Genomic DNA, 25,943 nt, shown 5'->3' with positions numbered 1-25,943 from the left:
TTCTGTTTGGTTATTTTGAATGCAGCTCTTACTGCCTTGACATCACGACCATCATACATTTATAATCACCCAATGTCCACAATAACAGTGGGTGCCATTATGCAACAAAAAGATGGTAATTGTAAGAAAAAAACACATTTTGCCATGCCTTCATCACGAATATGACTTTGAATTTAAACCAAATACCTCACCCATCCTCCATGCCTTAGTCTCAAGTTCGATCCAAGGGTGTTCCATCATGACCCGCAGACCAAATCATACCATGCCATGCAGGCCTTCCACATTCATTTTGTCAAGGGAATCGCACTGTACAATGACAGGCTCCAAAACCAGTACCGGTACTACCAGTATAGGGTCAAATGTAATTGTCCATGTTATTTTGGTTTATAAATCTTGTCTTCATTAACCAATCTAAATCAATCAGAGTGCTACATTTCATTCATTTCTGTGCAGAAATGCTTTTACACTGTACAAACCACACAGCTCAAAGTTTTAACTTGAAATTCCATAGCAACATCAACAGTTTGATACTGTGGATTTTAATGTTGTTTGTGTAATGTCAGCTAAGGTCACTGGAATAGTGCCTTGTGACTGTCAGGAAGTAGGTAAGTAATACCTTAGGTATTGAGTATTGCAACAAAGAAACTGGGTGTTAAGGTAACTTCATAAGATGAATCAGCAAATTATCTGCATATTTGGATGAAAACTGCTTCACAATAATGGATGTTAAGGATCACTTATTGAAAAGGCTTCCTTCTTGTCCAAAAACTAAACTTCTTACCAGGATGGAAAACCACTAATCAAATTGTCAAGAAACTTGGCGTTAACATATTTAGTGTAATACTGAGAATATCAGTTCCATGCATCTGTCTGTATCGCACTTGGGATTAAACAAGGGTTATTTAAGCAATTATTTTTGAACACTCATATTAAACATTCTCGACTGTTTTTAGTTAACGTTCCGTTGTTAGCATATCGGGATGACTGTAACGTTTTTCCTGTGTGTCGTGTTTCCTTTGGTCCCTGTGGTATTTATTCTTACTTTTTTAGCATATTTTTGAAGCTGTGGTCAGCTCAATAGATAGTGGTAATGAACCTCGCAATAGCTCAAAGTTGAAAGAAGAAACATGTTGGACACTGTCCACAGCCTTGTTTATAATTTGTTAATGGTGTACTTTGGAGGTCAACCAAAGGCTACTGCCAGCCAAGAGTCAAGAAGTCTGTTGTCATTAATGGATAAGGAGAGATATGATTTCAAAAGTCTCACTGCCAGCCATTACGTGTACAGTAACATGACAAATTTACATCATGCTACTCCCAAGGACAACTGGCACTCAACTTTTAATGGCTGTGGTCCTTCATCTATTCTGCAAAAGCAGACAATAATGACTCTTGAAGATCAATTTTCCAGCGTAGACATTATTTAGAATGTTTTTGTAATTTAACCAATCAGTGCTTGGTTAAAGGGGTAAATCCAAGACTTTAAGCACATTCTTAACTCTTATTTGCAACAACTTTCATTCAAGACTCAATATTTTTTTCTGTGGAAAAGTGCTAATGAGGCATCGCCTTTCAAAGCATACAGTGGTATACAATAGGAAATGCATAGCAACATGTAGTATAGCAGGCATAACAAAATTTAATTCTCAGGCATGCAAAAACCATGTAAATACATGGCAAAGCATAGTAAAACAGTGTGTTCACAGATGTAATGTGGCAGTTCCCTCCTTAGGTAATTGAGTGTTAATTGGGGAATAGCCTCATGAATATAAAGGGAGAGAAAACCCTTTGTTGGCATTTAGGGAGGATAGTCATGTGCCTATGCATGAGTATGCTATGAAATTAAAAAGTGTCTTATTAACTTACTGTCAATATTATTTTATTTTAAATCAGTCCCAACTGTAGCCGCCTGTCTTGAGCGAAAGTAATAATATTTAATATTACTATGTTGTCATGTGCTGCTGTTTCAGAATTATTTATTTATTAATTTATTTGTTACCTGTTTTGGTTGCGTCGTGGTATGTAGATTGATCAGCCCTATACATGTATGAAAGAGACATTCTACATATCTTGGTTGTGATGTGGGCAGTAAGTCAATTAATAATAAATCCACATACATGTATGAAAGAGATATTATACATATTAAAGTATGTAAAATGATCAACTGGAGTTGTCACTGTCGAAGGTTCAGTTGCAGGAAAGAGTAGGCTGCCTCCAATGTACTGTTTGGAAAAATGACGATAAATTTGTATTCACTGAAGGTACTGCAAATCTAAGTGGCTATGCAGAGTCATGTAAAGTTTTCTTTAAAATGTGACAGCAAAAAGTGAACTGCATCTCTGCAGCCGCGGCACACTGGAAGGGACCGCTGCTTTCGCTAGCAGAAGCTGGGCCACGTAATTCATAAATTGTAAACAACGGTTTTCAGGGATAAATGAAAATATTATATTGAGAATGCAGTTTTAATTTGAATAAACATCGCATGAAGTAAAACTGTAATTAATAACCAAACTACAAAATGATGCCATAGCATAACATTAGACGTATTACGTTTGTAAAAACAATAAATAAATAAAAAATAAAAAAGACAAAACCAACCCTTACCAGAACTTACTCTCACTGGCACTGTAGTTCTAAACAACACTGAGGAGGTGAATGTTTCCCCCCAGATAAAAGCCATCAACCAAATTTAGTGTTTTCACACTATCTTTATAAGAAAAAACAACATTTAAATGTTTGGAGAAAACCTAAAGAGTTCACCTTGGAGTGTTGCTATGCTCATGAAACAATGTACTCTGCTGTTCAGACACAAGCACAGCTGCTTGTTACAGACAGAGGCACAACCTCTTAGTAAACGTCAGTATGCAGGCTTGACAATGCCACTTGTACATAAAGCCTTTATGTACAACTTAAGGTTAAAATTAGATTGTACGCTTTCAGATCCTTCCTAAAACTCACGGAGTGTGTCACTGGCAACACAAGATCTATAGAATCAGTCAGATGTTTCTGACTATGGAGGAAGAGAAGGTGGTTTGAATGCTGTTCAGTTATGGAAAGGGTGGTATTTTTTGCCCATTTTAAAAATAGGTATATCAAGATATTTTACAGTTGAACATACAATGTATTAAAGCAAAATAATAATAATAATAATAATAATAATAATTGCGTTGTCACATGTGATAAGCAATAAAATAAGAAAGGAAAGAGAAGTCGTGGACTTCTTCTTTTCGAGTCCAGATAAGTGTAGTTTATTGAAGATAAAAGTTCTGAGTTGCAAAGTTACAACCAGACATCTTAAAGGTTACATGGTGACAGTTTGCAGGTATCCTCTCTCCAAGCACAGATCAGAGCAATACAAAGAACATTTCAGTATTCTCAATTTAAATGCAATCTTTCAGTGACATCATGATTTTTCTTTAAACCAATCAAACAAAGACACAAATCTCTTACACTTGGTTAACTGTCCATTGTCCTAACCCTAGCTTGCAAGCATCTGGTTCAATCCAGTTTCTCTTTGAAGTAGCTAGTTTTTATAACCCTCCTAAGAAAACCTGTTATATATCTAGTCTGTAAATATGTTTAACAATGTGTTGGTACCTCTAACACAAAAACAACGATCCTCCCTAAATGGCAAATGCCTTTCTTGTTAGAACTGGACATCAAAGGAGAGGCCAACACCTATTTCAAAATGTCTTGGAGGTCAGCCTTGTCCTAGCACGGACAAAGTGATCAGAAAGATCTTTATCAACTTACTGTCTAACTAGGAATTTAATCAGAATCTGACTTAATGTTTAACCCATTCTGTGAGTTGTATTCAAAGACCAAAAATTCATTTATATCTAAATAAAATGTTCCAACAACATGCAAAATTGATACTTTTCTCTTAAGAGTTATTGTACAACAAATGTGCCCATGTTTCTGCGCCCCTGTAATCCATTCCTTGACTATGAAATTCCCTGCAGCTCATTAATGGCACCTTAAAGTAGTGATAACCTAGGCTTGTGAACTCATGTGCTGGTAAATGTAAGAGGTGCAGGGTTTTATTCAACTCATATAAACAGTGGTGGATTTAAATACAGCCACTAGTAAATACATAACACTAAACCTGCCATTTTACCTATTGCACAAACTTAGAGATATTGGTATTGTCAAAATCCCCTTCTTTTGATGATGACAGCGGTATATAGATATGTTAAGGATAATTTTAATACACACAGTATCCATTCTTACTGCTGCTTTGCTTTGAAGTACACATATTTGATTCAAGGGTATTTCAACCTACTGAAATCTTGTGAACGTTATTTGAATGTGGGAATCCTAAGGACATTACTGCTATCTTGTTCTTATTTATGCTCAATGCTAGAGATAGACAAGGTCTTTTGGATATACTGTGATAGCTATAAAAGGAACACAGCCTAGACAACAGTCTCCACTATTAAAAGGTCTTGGAAAGAGAGTGTGGAAACATAGCACACTGTTGCTGGATTTATTAGGTGAGGGAGCATTTCTAGGGCAGGACATTTACTAGAGAGCTTAGCCAAATGTACAGCGCCATTCATTTTTAAGCAACTTATTATTGATAGCCTGGCAAAAGAAAGTCTGATTCACCACTTGTCTTGCATTTACAAAGACCTGACAGCAGCTGATGGGGCCATTTTAGAAAATATGTTTTTTCATATTTAACATAATCTTCTGGTTTCAACAATACCAGTGGAAGGGCTGAGTAATCTAATGAACAGAAGCAACGACACTGTTGTCATAAAGAGCACAAGTTTTTTTGTTGCAGTGTACTTTTGTCATTCATTTCATACCACACGGTTCATTGATTGCAGGCTGTATAATCCCCGTCTGTCAGACAAAAAGGTACCGGACGCGATCCGGCCCAGATTAACTGTATATATATATTTCTCATTTTATATTATAATCAAAGAATCAACATTGCTTAAGCAAGGTTTGGTACATTCTGCATATACAATACGAGCTGCAGATACGTGCTACACATAAATAAAAAGGTTACATGTTTCACTAAAAACGGGTTTGCCAGATGACTGCTGTTGAGCTGTATTTGTCAACTGCCAAATCAAATGTCCACATACCAAATATCCAGGTAACTGTTTCCTACCTGCTCCCACAGTCTACCGTGTTGGCTGTCATGTTTGTTTACATTCCCATAGAGTAGTTTCAGTGGCAGGCACACTGAAGCTCATAGAAGCAAACCCATGACAAAACAGTCATTAAATATTTTTATTTAAAAACACATTGGTCATGTTTTAAAATAAGCCCTTTTTAAGAACTCTTTATAGCAGTGTTCCTACTGTAATCCGCTGTGTAATCAGTTAATGAAGTCGGAAATGATGCCAAAGGTAAATGTGACTAGGTTTTTAAAGAGTTGTTAAAGTAACATTTGAAGCTGTGATCAGCAACACTTTATAGATTAGACTATACTTATAAATATTTAACATACATATGTTTTATTTTTTTTGCTGAATCAAATAGGGTTTGATGATTTTCATTCAACTACAAAAATACATAGAGAATACTCACATGCTTTTTTATTTCCATCCTCGGACGATGTCGAAGCTGAGCAAAGCAGCGGAAGTACAACCATTCAATACAATCTAGCACTGCTGTTCATATTCTCACAAAAGCACTGTCCTCTTTCAGTAACATTACAGCAATCACATTTTTAGTGACTGTTCTTAATAATCAAGCCAATATTCTCCAGTAAAAGTAAAATAAATAATACACATGGGATGAATAGTTATTATTATTTGTAAACTAGCAAACATAGTACCTCACACACACACACATACAGTGCCTGTTATGCATTTTTTTTTTTTATAAACAGCAGACAATCATGATGAAGAATATAAGTGCCTAATTAGTATGTTAGTACGATGATAAATGCTGTTTTATAATCACATTATGGAACTCCAGGGTGTTGTGATGTACTTAATATCTCAACGGCTGTGGGGTTATGAGGCACAATGCGGTGTCGTACCATAGCCAAGAATCTAGTACTGTATAAAAGGAAGAGAGCCAAGGAACCATGGGTTCCAAAGCCAGCTCATTCACTGACTGACTGTGTGTGACCTTGGCTTAGTGACCTTCATCAAAGCTGTTTAGGAGGACAGCATCAACAGCAGCACCCCACTGTAAATGGGGAAAAAAAACTGTCAGGGTGATCATTTTGCAGATGTGTTGATGCATCCTTGAATTCATATTCCTTAAGGGATATAGTAGTTACCTGTCCTACTTCTATCATTAAAGAGAAAAGGTACAGCACAGGCTCGTTATCTGATTAAGGGAAAGTCGTTCAACATTCAGGTACAGTACATTAAGTCTGCTTCAATAGATTTAATAATAGGCAGGGGCAGTCACCTGGAGCAGGATTGTGATTGGATGCAAGGAGTACACACCTACTCCCCACCAGGCCCAGGCATGTGCTCTATACACTCCCTAATTATAGTCATTTATAGTGTAGACTCAATTATCGTGTCGGATTGCACTGTGTCTAATTTCATCTGGTATTCATACGTCCGGGAATCCAGAAAGCCAAATCATCATGTGATTGAAGTAATGCCAGACCCATCCCACACAGCTCAGGAGATCCAGCAGTTTAGTGGGCGTCCTCCGATCCCACGACCAAGCCAGCTTCCTTTTTCACCCAGAAACGTGAGTTACCGACCTCTGAAGGGCAAAGGCCAGCCATTCAGGTGTCGGCCTTTGAAGCCACTGGGCACCTGGCCAGCAGGGTTTGCTGTAGCACGATGAGGAGAAACAGTCCCTGCCGGTTTTGCTTCCCTAACCCACGGGAGCACCAGAGCCAATGCATGCAGAATGCGTGCAGGTCTTTTCTTAAGTATATTCCATCTGCAGCATTGGAATTAAAAACATTATGTTATGTTTGTGTGTTGATTTGCTTAACAGTATAGTTTGTGGTCAATAAAACAAATAAGAATAATTATTGTTTTTTGTTTTTATTGTAAGACCAAGTTTTTGTATAGTAGTTCAAAGTAACATTACAGTTAAAATGTAAGGTTGTAGCTAATTCATAGTGTGCATTTGTTTTAATGCAAGCCAAGAAAAAGGAGTGTATTCGAAAATGTCATGTGCATTGTTTTTAAAGCGGGCATCTTTATAAATGCATGCAAAAAAAAATGAATGTCTTCAAAAACGTAGCGTGCATAATTTAAAATGCATGCCAAATGCGTGCCGGAAAACTGATATGATGTAGCCCCTTTGGCCAAATAAGTGTAATCAAAGATATTCTTATTAAAACAGAAATCATTTTGCACAGCTTGAGCAGCCAGAACCACTCTCATCCAAACTGAATGTGATGACATAATATTAAGAAACACCCTTCACAGTGTTAACCTATATTTAAAGTTTCTAACATGACATGGTACCGCAAATACTACTAGCAGTAGTTTGAGAACTTCAAATGACATAAACTGATTGCTTCAATTAGCACATGTCAAACGGTCTTTTAAAAATATGCCCACTCAAACTGCCTCCACGCAACTGCATTTGATTGATCCTGTATGTAGCAGCTCCCCCTAAAGGGGGAAGGTGGTGGTATGATTAAATGGCAGTGATAAAAGTCTTGGTGTTATTTATGCAGCGTTTCCATCTGCCACGTGGACTGATTTGAGAGTGATTTTTAAAATCAGTCCTGTTATTCTCCATTAGTAACATAACAAAATGGGCTGGCAGTAATTGTTCTCTGAAGGAGAAAGCCACCCATATTCAAATGTCAAGCCTTAAAATAGTAACCAGAAATATGTACTGTAACAAAGGGCCATTGGCAATCTTTATTTCAACATACCAGAATATCTTTGACCTTTGATTAATGTCCAAATTGCTGACTGGAGATAAAACCAGCAGCAGTTTCAGATATTAAATGTGATGAGATCTTCTGTCAAACTAAAACATCCATGTTTATTTTTCTTAATGGTTCATATTGCATTGGCTCGCTGAGAAAATAAAACCTTATTTTTTTTACCTTATTATAATTTGAAGTAACATAATAATTTAGGAGAAGTTATTTATAGTTGTGGTGTAATATAGGAACCTGCCATCAATACCTGGCACTTCTGGAAGGACTGGTGTTTGTCCATCAAGAGATCATTTCCACTTCATACTTAAACACAAGAAGGATTTTTAAAGAAATGGTCTCCAGTTGTGAATAACACAAGTAATAACGTTAATTGGCTGTGCAGACAGCTTGGAAGCATATAATATTTATGGGTAGTTGGAGTAGTGTAATCAGATCTGGTGAAAGAGATTGACTAGAGGCTGCTATGGATGATGTATTGATGTATTCGACTGCTGAATGCTGATAGTGCCTTTCCAGCCCATTCTTCTTACAATGTTCTTGTTATCTTATCTCCTCAATTGCATCACCTGGTGCAAACACTATGATATCTACAGAAATGTTTTATTTATTTATTTATTTATTTATTTATTTATTTATTTATTTGATTTAATAACAGGCAGGGGCAGTCACCTGTAACAGGTTTGAGATTGGATGCATGGAGCACTCTGTTGTCACCCCCCCCCCCCCAACAGTAAATGCAGTATGTTTAAGATTGTAAACAACAAACAATCCTAACTGGAAAATATTTTCACATTCAAAAAAACAAAGCAAGGTACTTTTTTTATTGAAAACTAAAGTTTAAGTGGTAAAGACTTTGCTCATAGAACATCCAAAGTATAATTGGATTTTATTGAGATTGCCAGCAACATGTGATTTGTCAATAATGTATTGCTCAGAAGCATGTATGTCAGTTACAGGTGTATTATTTATTTATTTTTTGTTTTGGAAAATGTCTTCCAGAATGTTAGTAACCTCTTGGCTATTTCGTATTCCTTTCTTTGATAAACGTCACACACCAAATGCCACATAAGAAAAAAACAAGACTAAAATAGGATACATTTCTCAAATAGAAAAAATGTTTTCACAAAGACTTATTGTGTGAGCAGAAAGTCTGTTGTTTTTTTTCACACGTTTAGGCCTTACTTGTGTCGGTTGAATTAACTAAGCAACAGTTGTTACAAAGTTAATGAACCCTGAAATCACAGGCCCAGCAATGGAGAAATCTCTGCCTGGACTTGTCTGGTGCCTGACCAATATGAGATTTTGAAGCTGACCAATATGAGATTCTCAACCGCAGATTCAACGAAGCACGCCTTTACAATTTTCCGCGACATCAAAGCCTTCTTATGTTTAAGTAAAATCCATATAATTCGAAAAGACGCTTCAGTAACAACAGATTCTTGCTCAATTGGTTGAGTTAACAACTGCTCCTGGTAATTCAGGGAAGCTTTCAGTTTCTTTACTTGTTCTTTTCTATATAGATTGCATCGGAAAATGTACTGAATCATCGTTGTGCACTGTTGTAAAATGCCTTTCCAGATTGCTCCGTTTCATGACTGACACAGCTTGCTGGCAAATCAGACAGATGGCTTTATTTGCTAACTCCGTAAAGAAAAACTAATCTTCCCAGAGAATTCCATTTTCTGTAGTCTTTTTAAGAGCATTTGTTTTTTTAGTGATCACATGTTTAGGCCTTACTTGTGTCGGTTGAATTTGAAGAGGACTTGTGGCCTGGCACGAACCATCTTCAGAAAGCTCTGGGGACTCACTTGTTGTACTTTGACTGGGAGCAGTCTCGGTGGCGTCAGTCGAAAGCTATGCTTCTTCAATTTCATCTATTGCTCGTTTTTTACAAATTAAAAAATGCTCAATTTTTTTACAGCAATAGCTGTCTTATTTCAAACTACAGTAGATCTGACTACCACTGCTGTACTGTAATACAAGAACTGGCGTGGCTCTGTTGAGCAACAACCAATAAGAAAAGTAGGCTTATGATTTAGATTTTGATTGGCTGAATAAATAAAAAGTAGGCGAGTTAACTGATTAAAGTAACAGTGGAGCTGGTGAAAAGGGAATTAAAAAAAAAATATATATAAATAATAAAGATGTACAAAACGAGGAGTACAAGTGATACGGAGGCAGCTGGGGTGCCATTCATGGGGTCTCCGAGGGACACTTTTGGCCTGCGTAACATATAATAAGGAACACTGCTCTATAGTCTTGTCTGACAATGTACTGTAATCTAAACATACCTGTTATAAATAGGGGTCTATTTAAATCGCGGTAAATTTACGTATTTTTCACAGGTAGGTTATGGAATAAAATTAGGATTCCGTGGACATTTCGCAGACCTGTTTAAACATTAATAAACCTAAGTAGACAATATTTCAGAGCACTGTAAAAGCCTAAAAATAGTGGTACATGCTGTCATTTGTTAAAGGAAAGCATGCAACATCCCCAAACAGTTGCCCATACATTGAGACTGCACATTCTGCATCCACTGAATTGGTAGGAAGTGTAAGGCAAAGCTTTTCCGAATTATAGAGATGTGGAAAACGATTAGAAACAGCCCCAAAACTTGGTTACCCAAGGGCATCTGGCATGCTTTAATAAAGGCAATATATGCAGCAGTTTCATTGTCATGTTATTTGTCCCATCCAATAATTTATTATATTGGTACCGAATCAAAACAAAGAAAATGTGAACAAGGCGTGCTGATCCAGACCACAAGACAATATCTGGTTGAAGGTTAGTTGTGGCAATCTCAGGTGGAAAAATAAGCCGTTGACCAACATCTGCCAACATTTTCCAGTCTCTAGCAGATTCCAGTTGTCCTGGGCGAGGCTTGGTTTTAACACCTTTTCTTGGCGGTTTGTCTCCTGGGTGGAGGAATTTTCTCTTTAGTGTGGAATGTTTTGATGGAACAGGTGGCAACTTATTGGTAATGTTACGCTTGTCTTCCAATGCTAAGGCCAAACATCGCAGCACCTGGTCATGGTGCCAAGTAAACCGTCCTTGGCTAAGAGCCACCTTACATCCTGTCAAAATGTGCTTTAATGTTGCAGGTGATGAACACAAAGGACATGAGGGATCCTCTTCTACCCAGAGGTTTAGGTTCTGTGGTGACGGGAGAACATCATATGTTGACCTTATGAGGAAACTGATCCTGTTCTGTTCCATTGTCCATAGGTCTTGCCAGCCGATCTTGCGTTGTTCCACACTCTCCCATCTCATCCATTCTCCCTGCTTGGCCTGGGAAACGGCCTTTACGCACATCATCCTCTCCTCCTGCTTTTGCACCTCATTGACTACCCAGTTTCCTCTGTTGAGCTGGGGCTGCCTTGTGAAATGTAGGAGGAGCTGACCTGAGACCAAGACCCCCCTTCCATGCTGAACTTGCCCCATGATATCACTGATTCGAAGGGCAGCCTTTGCCGCCCACTTTCTTCCAGTTTCCAACACAGGTGCTGCCTCCCTTACTCATTTGTCGCGTGACTCTACTACTGTCATTTCCAGTCAGACCTTGGCGCACTTAAACTCCTCAGTTAGAGCGGAGACTGGTACCTGCAGTATTCCTTTACCATAAAAGTCCTCCCAACCATTTCTTGACGTATGAACTGTTTAAAGCTTCCAGCTTCTCTACTGTTGTCAAAGAAACCTTGTATACAGTCAGTGGCCACAGCAGCCTCGGCAGTAGACCAAACTGAAAGCACCAGAGTTTTAGTTTGCCGGGTAAAGCACTGCGGTCCTATGCTCTTCAACCCTACCACTGCTTGTTGTCTAACTTCTCCCACACAAACTGTGTTCTTTAGATCCCCATCGTACCATCTCCCAAGACTTTTCAATGGCTTCTCAGCCACTGTTGGTATTGCCGCACCGTTAATGTAGAACCTTTTATCTACTACTTTACCTTTAATTATAGAGATGCTCCTTGATTTAGTGTGCTTGAATTGCATTCGTGCCCATTCAATGTTATTGGTTAATTTGCCCAATAACCGATTAGTGCAGGCTGCTATTGTAGTCATGGTTGTCATGTCATCCATGTATGCTCGAATTGGTGGTAGTCGCATTGCAGAAGCCAAGCACTGTCCTCCCACTACCCATTTTGATGCCCTAAGAATTACTTCTATTGCCATGGTAAAAGCCAGTGGAGAAATGGTGCATCCTGCCATTATTCCAACTTCTAGGCATTGCAATGTAGTGCTGAATTCTGAAGTTGAAAAACTAAATTGCAAATCTCCAAAATAGGCTTTCACTAAATTTGTTATTGTCATCGGTACACTGAAAAAATCAAATGCTGCCCAAAAAAGTTCATGTGGCATATGCATTGGCCAAATCCAGGAATAATAATAATCTTTATATAGCGCCTTTCATAGTGTACCACCATCACAAAGTGCTTTACAAGATACGAGACTAGGGTGTGTGAACTATGGATCAGCTGCAGAGTCACTTACAACATCTCACACGAAAGACACAAGGAGGTTAAGTGACTTGCTCAGGGTCACACAATGAGTCAATGGCTCAGCTGGGATTTGAACCGGGGACCTGCTGGTTACAAGCCTGTTTCTTTAACCACTGGGCCACACAGCCTTGCCAGATCACACTGATGTGTTCTAAGCATCCTGGGAAACCTGGAATGCCCACTTTTTGTACTGAAGTGTCAATGAAGTAGTTCTTTAATAGGTAAGTTGACAATCTCTGAGCAATAATGCTGAAGAAAATCATGCCTTCTACGTTTAATAGGAAAATGGGGCGAAACTGACTGATACTTGTAGAATCTTTTTCTTTTGGTATAAAGACTCCAGCTGTTTGGCGCCATGCTCTTGGTACAACCTGTTTTTCCCATACCACTTTCATCAATTTCCACAGGATTCGTAGAACTCCTGAAGCACTCTTGTACACTTTGTACGGAACTCCATTAGGCCCTGGAGATGATGACGCCCTTGCTTTTTTCACTGCTTGCTCTACTTCTTTCCACTTAGCTGCACAGTCCTCCATTTGGTATTCTGGTGCATTGATAGGTGGGATGTCTGAAGGAATTGACATAGGCTCCTGCCTTTTTGAATCTGTATGTGTTTCCTCCAAATATCTCTCCAGCTCAACCTTAGGTGCTTTTAGTGTGCCATTGTCACTGGTGAAATCATCCAATCCATGTCTAATAACTCAGCACGTTCCCAACAGGATTGGAACTCTGCGCCAGGCTCAGCTCGGACTGGTTCTGTGAACACCGCGACAGGCCTGTGCACATCTGCTAAAGATATTTTTTAACACACATTACAGTCATTACAATATTTGTTGCAGTTTCACAAATGTTCAATTTGTTTCCCAAAGATCAGCCTGCTTCCTGTAGCTGTGACAGTCTTGGGTCAGTTTCTGTTCTCAGTGAGTCAGTTTCTGCTCACAGGTGTGGGTGACAGTCTTTAAAAGCCTGATACCTGCAAAAACTTCAATCTTGTTAGCTGGGCTCCCATCTCTGCATTTTCATTCCCATCGTCAGTGGGCAAACACATTTTAACTGAATCTGGGTCCATCAAAGAACCGCACACCCTTGCAACCAAGGCTTTCCATGCAAAAGGATCTAATGACATAGCACAAAAGGGACGTGCCAGAACCGTCTGTGACACCTTCCATTTTGCTTATTAAAGCTAGACATTCTATCTGAAAGTTCTGTGATCATCTACCATGTGGTACAGCAGTGCCCTGCAAAGGAGATTGTAACCATGTAGGCATTTCCAAACAATGCACAAGTCAGGTTTGCCTCATTACCTTCTTACCCTCAGTAATTAAATGTGCATATCTACACAAATAAATGAACAATTCATTCAGCAGTAATACATTATTCAAGCTAATTTGTAGCCTCTACAGCAAAAGTACAAGGGCTTATTTTTTAACGCTTCAGACTTTGGGCTTGTGTCACACCAAGCTCAGAGACGTGCATTTATTCACAATAATGTACACCCTGTTGAGGCTTATTGCTTAAGTATTTACCACACAACATTGTTGGTCAGAAGCCTAACTATTACCAATTTGATTTTGTTTTAAGTAGAATTGTCTCATTTAATGTATGTCAATAAAGATCAAATATTATTTATCTCTATAATAGGTGGGCTGAGAGAATCTATTTCATCTGGCCCAAAGAGAATTCATTTTCTATTACTTTTGTTGCACTGGAATTAATAAAAGGGTTGGATTCATCCAATTTTAGAAGTGAAGATTTCACCTGAGGGAAAGATTCTGTTAATAGTTGCTTGGTAAGCTATTTGCTCTGTTCACAGAGCTTGTTCTAACCAGGGGTTCTCAAGCTAAATATTTTGGTGGCTCCATATGCTACTGTGGTCAAATTTACTTTTATAAATGTACCGTATATATTATACCTTGTAATAATAATCACACTAGCCATTTATTCTGAGTTATTGTGCACCAGTATAAACTACTGTTACTTTCTTCCTCTCCACCCTCATGGTCTTCTATCTGCTATTGCACCTAGGCAAGCAAATTAACACACTGTAAAACTGTTGGGAGTGTCATTGACTTTACTGGCAGCAAAATGCTTATAACCCATTAAAATGCAGAAAATACCTGCTTAATCTTTGATCATTTACATTTCCTGGGGTTTACTGTACAAAACACCCTGGTGTGATTGACTTGGTTTACTTGCAGTTTAGAAACTCCAAATTCTCTCTCAATTGTCATGAGACTGTTAATGTAACATGCACATATCATACACATTCCTCATGCTATAGCAAGTGTGTGGCCATAAGATTGTATGGCTAAGAACTGTGGGTAAATCGCCTTCTCGCGCTAAAAAGCCGTGCAAGTTGACTAAAAACATTTTTTTTGCATGGCAACAAGTTCAAAAGCCCTAACGGGCATAGCTTCAAATAGATTTTTACTGAGGCAAAAATCTAATTTTTGTCTTAAAAAAAAAAACAAAAAAAACCCCCTGCATATCCTGTTCATGAATCCTGGAGACTATTAATGCAAACTGCTAAGCAATATAAGTCGCTAACTCTTTTTACCCAGTGACCCACCTTGGATGATGTTTGAAATTTCATGACACATATTTTTTTAAACAAATTTCCCAGCAAAAACAACACCAACCTAAAACGACTCTATTCACACTGTTAGAAATATGTGATATTAAAAGGACAAGAAGAATAAAACTTATAAATATGAATGAGTAGATGGGTTTATGCCTTCATTGAGTCATGTGTTTAGTTCACTGCTACTGATGTTAATGCTGAGACTGGTGACACTGATGATACAACTGAAACTGGTAAGACTGGTGCTGCTGCTGCTGGAACTGGTAAGACACGGGTGCTGACACTGCTGGGACTGGTGTTGCTACTGCTGGGACTGGTAAGATTGCTGATACTAGTGCTAAGACTGATCGGACTGTTGAGACTGTATGATGCCACGATTAAAAAGATTTAGAAGGCTTTACTTTAAATAGAGTTTGCCAATCCTCCTATGGCCTGATCTATCGAAACGCTGTTACACTTTCTCCCAGGACATGTCTCTGTGGACATATAGCAGGGCAAGGCCATTCATCTATTTACACCCATACTGCTGCGAGAGCAATCAAACATATCGAAAGGATGCACTCAGTTAAACTCTTTCTCCTCATGAACAGGGCCCCTAGGAATCCTGAGGAATTTTGCTGAGGAAAACATGGATTGTCTGTATGCTGTTAGAGAATTTTTAGTTTTACACTTGGGGCGGGGCAAAAAACATGCAAGACTTTTTTTGTTTGTTTGATAACCAAACCAATACACTTATCATATACAATCATCAACACAGACAATGTTGCTTTAAATGTAGGTAAATATACTTTAAACTGCTTCTGGTGTACAGGGGTCAAGGTTGAACGAGGCGCCACGCTGTCACATTCGTGCTGTAACGTAGCTGTAGTTTACTTCAGTATCCAGTGCATTGTTACCACTGAACAAAGCTGTTTAAAGATGGCGAAGCTGTTTTTTTAATTTTATTTTTGTTTTTAAATCACTGGTATTAAAACAGTACTTCCTTGGATTTCTTTCTCTAACGAAAACATTAGGAAAATTTAAAATAAAAAATAAAAAATGCTGTTGCCAAACAGTGAATTTATAAATACAATTATCTCCAATTCTTCTAAGCCATGGCATCAAATACAATACATGAAAAGTACTAAAAACGAACAGCTATGAATCGTTTTATCGGGGGGGGGGGGGGGGAGATGTTGCCATTGCGCAAACCCCCCCCCCCCCCCCACTGATTTATGAAAACGTATTGCAGCTAAACATCACATTGCACAGGACAATATTAATAGAAGAAATATAGTCACTAAACATTCTTACCCATAGTTGGCTACTTCTGAAAGAAATCCGTTACAGATTGGTTTAATCTTTGAGTATGTACAGTACCGAACCGTCCACTAAATAATAATTCACTAGAGTCAGATCATAAACAGATGTTGGATCCAATTCTGGAGCTACATGCGGCCTAACTAGGGAAACTGACCAATGAGAAGCGAACATGTCTGTTTGGCGCAAAGTTTAAATTCCCCGGCTGTCAAATTTATATACAGCCTAAGATCACAATAATGTTATGAAGAAATGGAAAATAAATAATAATAATAATAATATGAAAACATGTCGATTTATATGCCACTCTTAATGTAAGTGGGCACATTATTTTTCAAAACATCTTTAGATCTATTTTGGTACTTTTTTTTTTCTTTCAAAAATGTACCTGGCTGATTTTTACCGAGGCGGCCTCTACACCCCTGCCTACCATATGTTCACGTGACTTTATCCCGTTTGTGACGGAACCTCGCACAACTTTCTACTATAACTAAAGGCCATCCCAAGCAATCATTTATTAATAACAGATCTGGTGAAAGTAGCCATGACAAGCTTCTTTGACCAATTAGAGAAAAATAAACAAGAAGCATACACTACAGGTTGTTTCATTCAGTTACAGTAGAAGTCTGGTCACCCAAACAGCTCAAAACAGTTTGTGAATGAACATTCGGATGAACGCAAGTTTACAAAAAAAACAGCAATACATGTACATATATTGTACTCTAAAGGTTTATTTAAACATTAGCATTCTTCTCATGCGTTTCTTCAGTGTTACACTGAAGCATTTTCTGACGAAACGATTGTAACTCTGTTGTATCCACGCTGAGTTTTTCCCCTGCAAAGCAAAGCTGCCCGATGCCGTGTCTTTTTCTTAAAAATCTGTACAGCCATCCATCACTAGCTTTAAAATGTGTCCTCTGAATGTAGTCGACTATGGAATAACAATGCTTTCTCTTGAAGTGCTGCTCCTGAAATCAGAGTGCCCTTTTCCCTTTCTTGCTTGAACCACATGTACAAGCTTTTTCTCTCGCATTGTCTTGACAGAATCGCGTAGTTTTTCACAGTGCTGTAGTGTGGCTTGATTCCATGGTACTCAACAATTTTTTGTTTTGCAGTTTGTGTCAGTAATTGTTGGCTTTCCCACACCATAAGTAAGTTGAACAGCGCGTTCAGCCTTTTTCAACCGTTCAATAATGTTTCAGCTAGAGTAAGTACTGTCCTTTTTTGTTTGTCAGCTGTTTTGAATTTGTCAGGGTCATACTTGCAGTGCGGTTAAAAAGGCAATTCGGATCAAAGGGGTTTTGAAGTAAGGGGCTTCAACTGTATTTATTTTTTTATGTGACACAATTTGTTCAGCATTTCAAATTATTGCCATTTGCAGATAAAACAATAGTGCTTTATAGTTTAGTTGACGCTACTAAAAGTAAAAAATAAAATTAAAAACATAGCCTTTTGCAAAAATAAATCATTAAATAACAAGCCCTTTTAAACTTATACTTTGGTTATTTTTATGTTTGGTTATTGGATAGCTGATTGCTTTAAGCTTAGACTATTCTGTCCCTTAGCAGTAAGATAAGATGGAATTCATGATGCACTAGCCTTAAGTAGCATCTATCATGGGTACCTACCAAGAACAACAACAAAAAAAAATCACATTTGTGCCCAAAATGTATTAAATTAGCATAGCTGGGAATTCGTGCCAGAGGTCTCCTATATTATTGCTGTGGGCTACTGACCTCAGCACCGTGTATATAGTTGAATTACAATCTCTTAAACCTGATTCATAGGGCAAAAGTTTCACAAGAATGCTAACATAAAAATTGGAGTGCTGTGTACTTGTAAAATATGTAAATACATATATGTGCAGTCAAAGCATGTTTTGTAAATAATGCTTGGATGCTGCTCTCTTATGGGTGGTGGTATTTTTAAATGTATTTAAAAAGGCAGGCTATTCAACATAACCTTCAACTTAAATCCAGTTTAAGAAAGCTGCACGCTATCAGTGGTAGAACTATTTAAATATACCTTTCCAGATTTTAAAATTAATTGGCTAATTTGAATTTTAAAGGAGAGGTACGACCACCCTGCTAGACAGTATCACCAGTTTTGGCACCTATCCCTATACTGTTCTACAGTACCTGTTAAATGTATTTCCTGTTGAGTATGTTGCATATTTTAGTTCACTAGACAGATTGGTAAAGGACATAGCTCATTGTGATGAGGCCTATTTTAGTATTATTTTGGCTTAGCCATGCTGACAAGAGATTTTAATACACCAGCAGACAGAAGAACATTTACTACAGTGTATTCTCCAGGCACTGATTACCTGCTGTTGGGCAGGTCTAGGCTTTGTTTTCATTGGATTACTCCTCCCCTGTGTGCTTCTGTGCACTGTATGTGTCAGGCTCATTGGTTATGACTCAAGCGACTAACTGAAACTGCCCCACACTGAGCTGGAAACAAACTACAAGCACTTACCAGCCTGACTGAGCAGCTGTGCCCTTCCACAGGTTAAGCTTTTTAATATACAAATACACATGTACTGTACACATGTAGACTGCACATACTGTATATCTACATACTTAATGATGATGTTCTGCATTTAAGATTATACTTATGATTTGTCTTGTTTTGTTTTTGTTCCAGCTAAGAGACTATTAAGAAGGGCCGAAGATGCCACCACCTGCAGGAGGTCCCGCAACTATCACTCCACCTGATGGGGAATGGGGTTGGGCTGTGGTTTTTGGAGCTTTCATCTCTATTGGATTCTCCTATGCATTCCCGAAAGCCATCACAGTGTTCTTCAAAGAGATACAAGAGATCTTCCACACTTCGTACAGCCAGATAGCATGGATATCTTCTATCATGTTAGCCGTCATGTATGCAGGCGGTAAGACTGTAACACGCTTACAAGAACATTCTTTATCATTTATAACTTTTCAGTTTATTATTATCCTTTTTTTGTATATTAGTACAATTTAGAACCACAGTTTTATGCGGGAAATACAGCACACATACTGTATACAATAGTATTTAAAGTTAAACTGGGTTCGTCAGCCACAGCGAAAACTGAAATTTAAGTCACTGGTTTGTTAGTTTTCAGTTTGTTTAATTTTTGGCGCCTTGCTTGGGCTTTCATATTTGAATATACTGTAATATAACTGTTTCAATTTGGTTACACAGCATTGGGATGTTGATTAGCTACCCATCATATCAGGAGTACCAACTGTTGTTAGTCCCTTTTGATTATCTACACACACATTTTTGTGTCTTTTTTTATTTAGCTTGCTGATTTATAGGTGGTCTTTACACACACACACACACACACACACACACACACATATATATATAACGATGTGTTCTTATAGCCGAAGATGGAGTTAGCCACCAGACATAATATGAATCAGTAAATAGCAACATGGTAAAAAAGCGCTATGTACTATGAAATTAGCTGGTGGGTGTGTTTCTGGCTATCACAATGGAAAAGGCAAACATAATGGGCATTACTCATGGTTAACTTAATGTTAATAAACAAACTGTCAAATTAAAATAACACAGCACCCCTACACACGTTGCAAAATGCAGCAGCAATATACAAGACATGCACATTATTTAACAAAACGGTGAAGCAACTCACCAGAACGGGAAAACACCAAATTGCTTAGCAACTTGTGTCTGATTCAGGTTCTTTTCAAGAGCTCGAACAATTTCCAACTTGGCTGGTGTTCCCTCTCGGGTGATTTTACAGTGGAATTAGGTATAGCAGTGTTATGTTTAACTCATTCAAATAGATCCCAGTGTAATATATTGGCATTCACTCAAATACAGGTATAACTCAAGAAACAAAACAGCAGTGCATGTGGTCTGTGCTGGGAATTTGTATTATAAAATACAAATGTTCAAACAGTTTCTTCAGCACTGTTGCTGATATAAGATCAATGTTTAATCCCATCTGGGAGCCAAACTAAAAACAACTGGAATTACACTGGCCACCTATTTTTTAACGATCAAGAGGAATAATTATGTTATCAATCAAAGCAAAGCTTACACTTTATAAATCTCGATAGTGTGACTTTTAATAGTCTGGTTCACATTTTTTGTGGATTTTATGATGGGTGGTGGGGATTATATACTGTATATATACTGCATTTTTTTTTATAGCAGTGTCTATTGACCCTTGGTGACATCACTCTAAAAATCCAAATAATCAGATTTTGACAGTTATTCCTGCATCTCATCTAAAAAGTACAACACAGACTGAACAGTAGGGGTGTACCGATAATCAGTAGCCTAACGACATATATAGCTTCTTCCTCTTGAAATTGCAGCTGTGCTGAGTGCTCCTTCGGTCTGTTGTTTAATTAGCCAGCTTGAAACTATCAGTTGTAAAATCTACAGTATTAGATACTACAAGTATGGCCCAAGGTGAAAACCGAGACGCGAATGCACTCGGTTTCTTTATTAAATAATAATGAAATCAAAGGTTTAAACAAAACACAAACACAAAACAAACTGGCATAAGGGCCAACCAAAACAGTAAACGAACAAGTACCACACTGGTCTACACCAGCGTGAATAGCAATTGTTGTATAGATTGCCCTTTTTAATTCCCTCCTTTCTCCCGCTCTGTACCTCCTCACTGTACACCCAACCCCGAGTGGGTGAAAACATGCTGGTTTTATGCAGTGGTACCGAGACTCGATTGCTAATAAATCATTCAATTGGAATCTCGGTACAACTGCACATGAATTAATTAAGTGCAGTCCTGTGACACACAATATACACATTTTATCTGCACATGAAGTGATGTGCAATCCTCGTGCCTAAATACAAGTCTACATTTGAAATCACTTGTGTTACACAGACTCATTTATATCTTGTGCACCAATGACTATATACCAACATTTAACACACTATACGCAACATATAAACAAACACTACGCACAAGGCGGGGTCACACTGCCACACTGCTCAAATAGCATGCATTGCAGTTTTTGATACACTTTTTTTTTTTGTACCATCTGCGGTTTTGAATGTTCTCTTTTTTGTATCCTGTTTGTAATCGGTAAGGTGTCAACCACATGGAACAGTGGCCAGCAAGATTCATTTTAACTGAGTAAGCATGTGTGTGGCAAAGTGGTAAGTGGTGCGTGCAAGTGCAGGTGCAGTGCAGTAATCCAACAAGAAACAGACAAACAAAGTACGGGTGAAAAGGTTTTGTTTATTTTAATCCAGGGGTCTGATGACCACACAGAGCCAAACTATGATGGCTGGCAATACACAACGATGTGTATTGCAGAGTAAATGATGATGTGTTGCAGTCCCGTTTACAATAAACAATTATCCCCCAAGAACAATAATCCCAATGCAAATACCCAAACACAAACACGGTCACCTCTCCCATTGAGTGCTGTAGTGCTGGTAGTGAATTTACAATGTTATTTTAGTGAACAGTCAGTGCATTGTTGTCCGGGTTCTGTGCTGGCCGTGGGCGACAGCTCCGGATCGTGTTAAGCATCTAGTCTAATACTACACAAGACAAACAAGACGATATAGACAGACTGACAAAAACAAATAAAACACTCACATTCTTTTTAAACACAGAAATACCGGTCCTTTTGGTTCAGTTTCAAAACCACAACAAAAGGAACAGATTACAATTTTCCGTCCCCTTTTATGCAGTCACACATGACCCCATTGTAAACGAGGGCAACCGCCTCTCCAATCTGCGGCTGCCACATCGTTTACCTTCTGGGTCAATGTATTCTTGCAACAGAGTCTCGCCTTCATCCAGACTGGTTGGGGATGGAAATCTTGCGTTAGGTATGGAAGTCTCAGCAAACTGAGCAGCTACTATCAGCCCTTTATCAAAGTCTACCAAGTCTGTTGACTTGCCCATTGTCATTGAGTTGCTGCTTTTATATATTCCACTACAGTGATCAGTCCTGTGAGAGACTATTAATATTTACACAAGGAGGATATTTGCAAAAATAGGCCTATATTTTATCTACAAAGCTGTAAACATATATATAAAAAAAAAAACATTTCTGTAAGTATTTAACTATAACATAATGACAATAATTGTTCTTTGTCACATTACAGAAGCTTGTGCTAATATGGAAATTACCATATGTATGTATAATGTCCCCTCCTATTTACATAGTCTTAGTTTAGTTTGGTATAACACACAAGTCCTGCAATCATATTATTCTGGTTAAATTCTGATCAGGAAGACCTACAGTATAATGTAGCCTATAGTATTTTAACATACTCAAATGAATACTGTTTAGTATTCACAGTGTATGCATTCTTGAGGGTACTGTCTCTGCTGAAATGTATTTTCAATGTTGTTCTGGCATTTTATTCACAAGCATCTGAGCAGTAGAGGATCAACCAATGGTTGGTAAGCATACATTACTGAAATTCAGAGGCCTTTTTTTTTTCTCATACTTATGTCAAGTACATTTGGTCTATGCTATGTCATCCACAACTTTTAAACACTCTATAGTGCTACATTTAGAAATACTAAAAGAAACATAATAAATTAAATGACAAACGTTTCGACCATAAGTCTTTCTCAATGTCTACAAATGTTATGTGTCAATTGGCAGCAGTTGATAAATTAGCTGCCGTCAATGGACAGTTATTGGACCTGTCTGGAACACCTATTTGAGGTAGAACCATAAGGCAGCACTGCTGTGTAAAAGAGAGGCGTTACACTCTATTTATCTTTACTTATGTAAACCAAGGTCACAATTGGAGATTAGCTGTGCTAGAAGGCGGCTGGAGGTTGTAATGGTTTGTTTTTAAAACGGTTTGTTTTTGCCTGAAAATCACCAACAAGTAAAGTGCTATCAAATCACTGTTCACAGCAGTTACTACATGCTTGTACTAGTACTCCCACTCAGAAATGTAGTATATAAGTAGTACTCCATAGTGTTAGCAATCAATATCCAATTACAGTACATACAGGACTGTACAGTACAATTAATGGGATAATACAGAATGGCCACTGATGTACTACTAAACAAATGATACATTATTTAGATCTTAATGTTAGATGGTTGGACAAGTTGTATATTAATTAACCATACTGCTTAATGAACTTGGGACTAAGGCTGGGGCGATGCCTAATTTTTCACTATTGATATATCGTTCTCCAGAAAAGCAGATGCATCGATTCATCGACGTTATGAATGGGTAAAAAAAAAAACAACGCAGTAATACATGTGGAGTTGTGTATTACTGTGTAACATTGCAAGTAACGCTTTAAAAACTATGCATATTGCATTGATTACATCAGTTTATGCAGTAGTAATTAAATATATTAAAAAAATTTTTTTTTACCTTATTCGTGTTGATTTGTACCAGTTGGGGGTCAAAACAAAATCCCCCCCCCCCCCCCCCCCAAAAAAAAAAGTTGTTTAAGTCCATAACAAGTGGAGTAACAACCAATCAAGAGAAAAAAATATATATTTAAAAAAAAATATCACTGTCCACAGCAGTTTAGTAACAAGAGTGTTGTCCATGGCTTATATTTGAATTGTGTTAAGGAACATGATAGTGTCCACATTTTGTTTTAATTTAAGCGATGACTGGCACTTGCTTACAATCTGCCCAGCATTACTGAATACCTGCTCACTAGGGACTGACGTTGTCGGGATGATTAATACTTCTGACCTTTTGGAACAATCTTGGTTGTTTTTCTTCATTTTTACTCGGGTAGTTCAAATGAATAAATGCAGATTTTGTTTTAAGTTTTGTAGGGTGTCATCTCCAGAGGTCGCATTTACGCAAAATTCTGCATTATATACGTAGGACATTTTAATAAAACGCAAAACAATAACAACTCCCCTTTTCATCCATATCCAATAATTTTGTTTATATTACAAAGTAGTTTTATGCAATGCAACGTGTAAAAATGGTTCCACTGCTCCCTGCATCCTCTTTAAAAAAATAAAAAAAAAGCTGCTGAGGTCATTGTATCCCATGTAGCACCGCGCACGTCCCTGTTGACTCTCAGCCAAGAATTCGGTTGGTAAGCAGGCATTTCTGAAATTCGGAGGCTTTTTTTTTTTCTTATACTTATGTCAAGTACATTTTACACCAATTCAGTAGATGGTCTATGCTATGTCATCCACAACTTTTAAACACTCTATAGTGCTACATTTAGAAATACTAAAAGAAACGTAATAAATGAAATGGCAAACGTTTCGACCATAAGTCTTTCTCAATGTCTACACAACGTTATGTGTCAATTGGCAGCAGTTGATAAATTAGCTGCCGTCAATGGACAGTTATTGGACCTGTCTGGAACACCTCGTTTTTAAAGCGTTACCTGGGAGAAGGTGAGCTCAATCGCATGCAGATTCAGTGAGTCAGACCTGAGGGGAGCAGAGAAGCTCTGTGCTTAATGCAAAAAATAATGGCCGATTCCAAATTTAATAAAAAAATAAAAGTTTTCCATTGCTTAAACCCTTTACACAAAAATGATGCACAGGCTTGACTATCAATAGTTGGAAAACGATACGAGGCATTACTCAGCCTTACTTGGGACCTCAGTGAAAGCATCTTAAAGGGTACATAAGGACCTTTTTTATTTTATTGTGTTACATGTTCCCATGTGTTGCTACAACTGTTTACGTAAGGTGTGTGTATTGTTTTGATTTTTGGGTTCAATTAAGTAGCGATTCGATTAACCAGGTTTCACTGCAGTAATTATTTGGCTTCTTGTAGTACAGTGGTAGCATAATGGTAGTAACTTTGCAGTAAAAAGTAATTATTTTTCGGGGATGGATATTGTATGCGTTCAAAAAATTGGGGCTTCAGAATGATTCACCATATGTAATCGAAATGTAATCTTTCTTTAAGATCAGTTGTGTTTTATCCAGGCTAGAACTGTGATCACATTTGCTACTCACACCATTACTCACATATGAAGAGGGGCGCGACAGCACTCACATTCATTAACATGGTGTTAAAAGCACCGGTAATGCATTGTGAAACACTGAGATCATACAGCTTCCCAAGGAAACAGACCTCTGATTAAAACCAGGATTGCTCTTATTGCTAATAATCTGGTTTCTGCAATGCAAATCATGTATGGAGCTGTCTCTGTTACCTGCTGCTGTCACAGTCTGCATTCTCCTGGCAATGGCTACAGGCTCGGGGAGCTTTGTCTTGTTTAGTGGTTGAACCCAGTTTCTGCTGTCCGAATTATAACTTACTAATTCTCTAAGATGCAGGATTTAGGACAGCAGTTGTGAAATAAGGACAGCTCGTCCCACTTAATTCTATCTTTAACCATCTGGGTTGTACAGTGATTGCATCATGCACAGTACCAGGGGCAAAACACACCCAGAGTAAGAATATTTATTCACACAACTATACATGCGTTGAGAGCGATCCCATGAAACAATAAAAAAATAAAAATAAACAGTGCACACTCATACAGAGGGTCATCATAATTGAAAGGCTTACATTTGTATAAAATCTCAAATGTTTTATCGTAATGCAATAAGAAAGCCTGTAGATCTATGATAAAAGTTTGGAGAAGATTTACTACATTTATTCATACAAATATACAGTCAATACTGTAATACTGTAATAAATACACTGACTGTAAAGATACACATTGCAGTGTTCTGTGCTATATTGTGCGACTGTGCTTTATATTCTGAACATTTCAATACTGTACAGCAGCTTACTTACATGGAAACCTT

At 37.9% G+C, this 25,943-nt stretch overlaps 1 protein-coding gene across 4 annotated transcripts in view; it reads left to right on the top strand.

Annotated features, from left to right (window-relative positions):
- LOC117420050 (monocarboxylate transporter 2-like) overlaps window positions 1-25,943 on the top strand; it is a 40,480-nt gene that overhangs the window by 2,249 nt on the left and 12,288 nt on the right. The window contains exons 1-2 of one of the 4 annotated variants that reach the window (XM_034033554.3): window positions 18,646-18,731; window positions 18,868-19,111. In XM_034033554.3, the coding sequence (XP_033889445.1) occupies window positions 18,895-19,111 (217 nt within the window). In that variant the 5' untranslated portion in view covers window positions 18,646-18,731; window positions 18,868-18,894. Of the gene's footprint in view, window positions 1-18,645; window positions 18,732-18,867; window positions 19,112-24,180; window positions 24,260-24,335; window positions 24,570-25,943 lie in introns of those variants that run through there. The other 3 variants (XM_034033553.3, XM_058985737.1, XM_058985738.1) reach the window with 3 other exon arrangements.

This window comes from Acipenser ruthenus, chromosome 14 (assembly GCF_902713425.1).
Source record: "Acipenser ruthenus chromosome 14, fAciRut3.2 maternal haplotype, whole genome shotgun sequence".
NCBI lineage: Eukaryota > Metazoa > Chordata > Actinopteri > Acipenseriformes > Acipenseridae > Acipenser > Acipenser ruthenus.
Note: the sequence above shows the minus strand (reverse complement) of the source record. Positions and strands in the feature narration are given on the sequence as shown.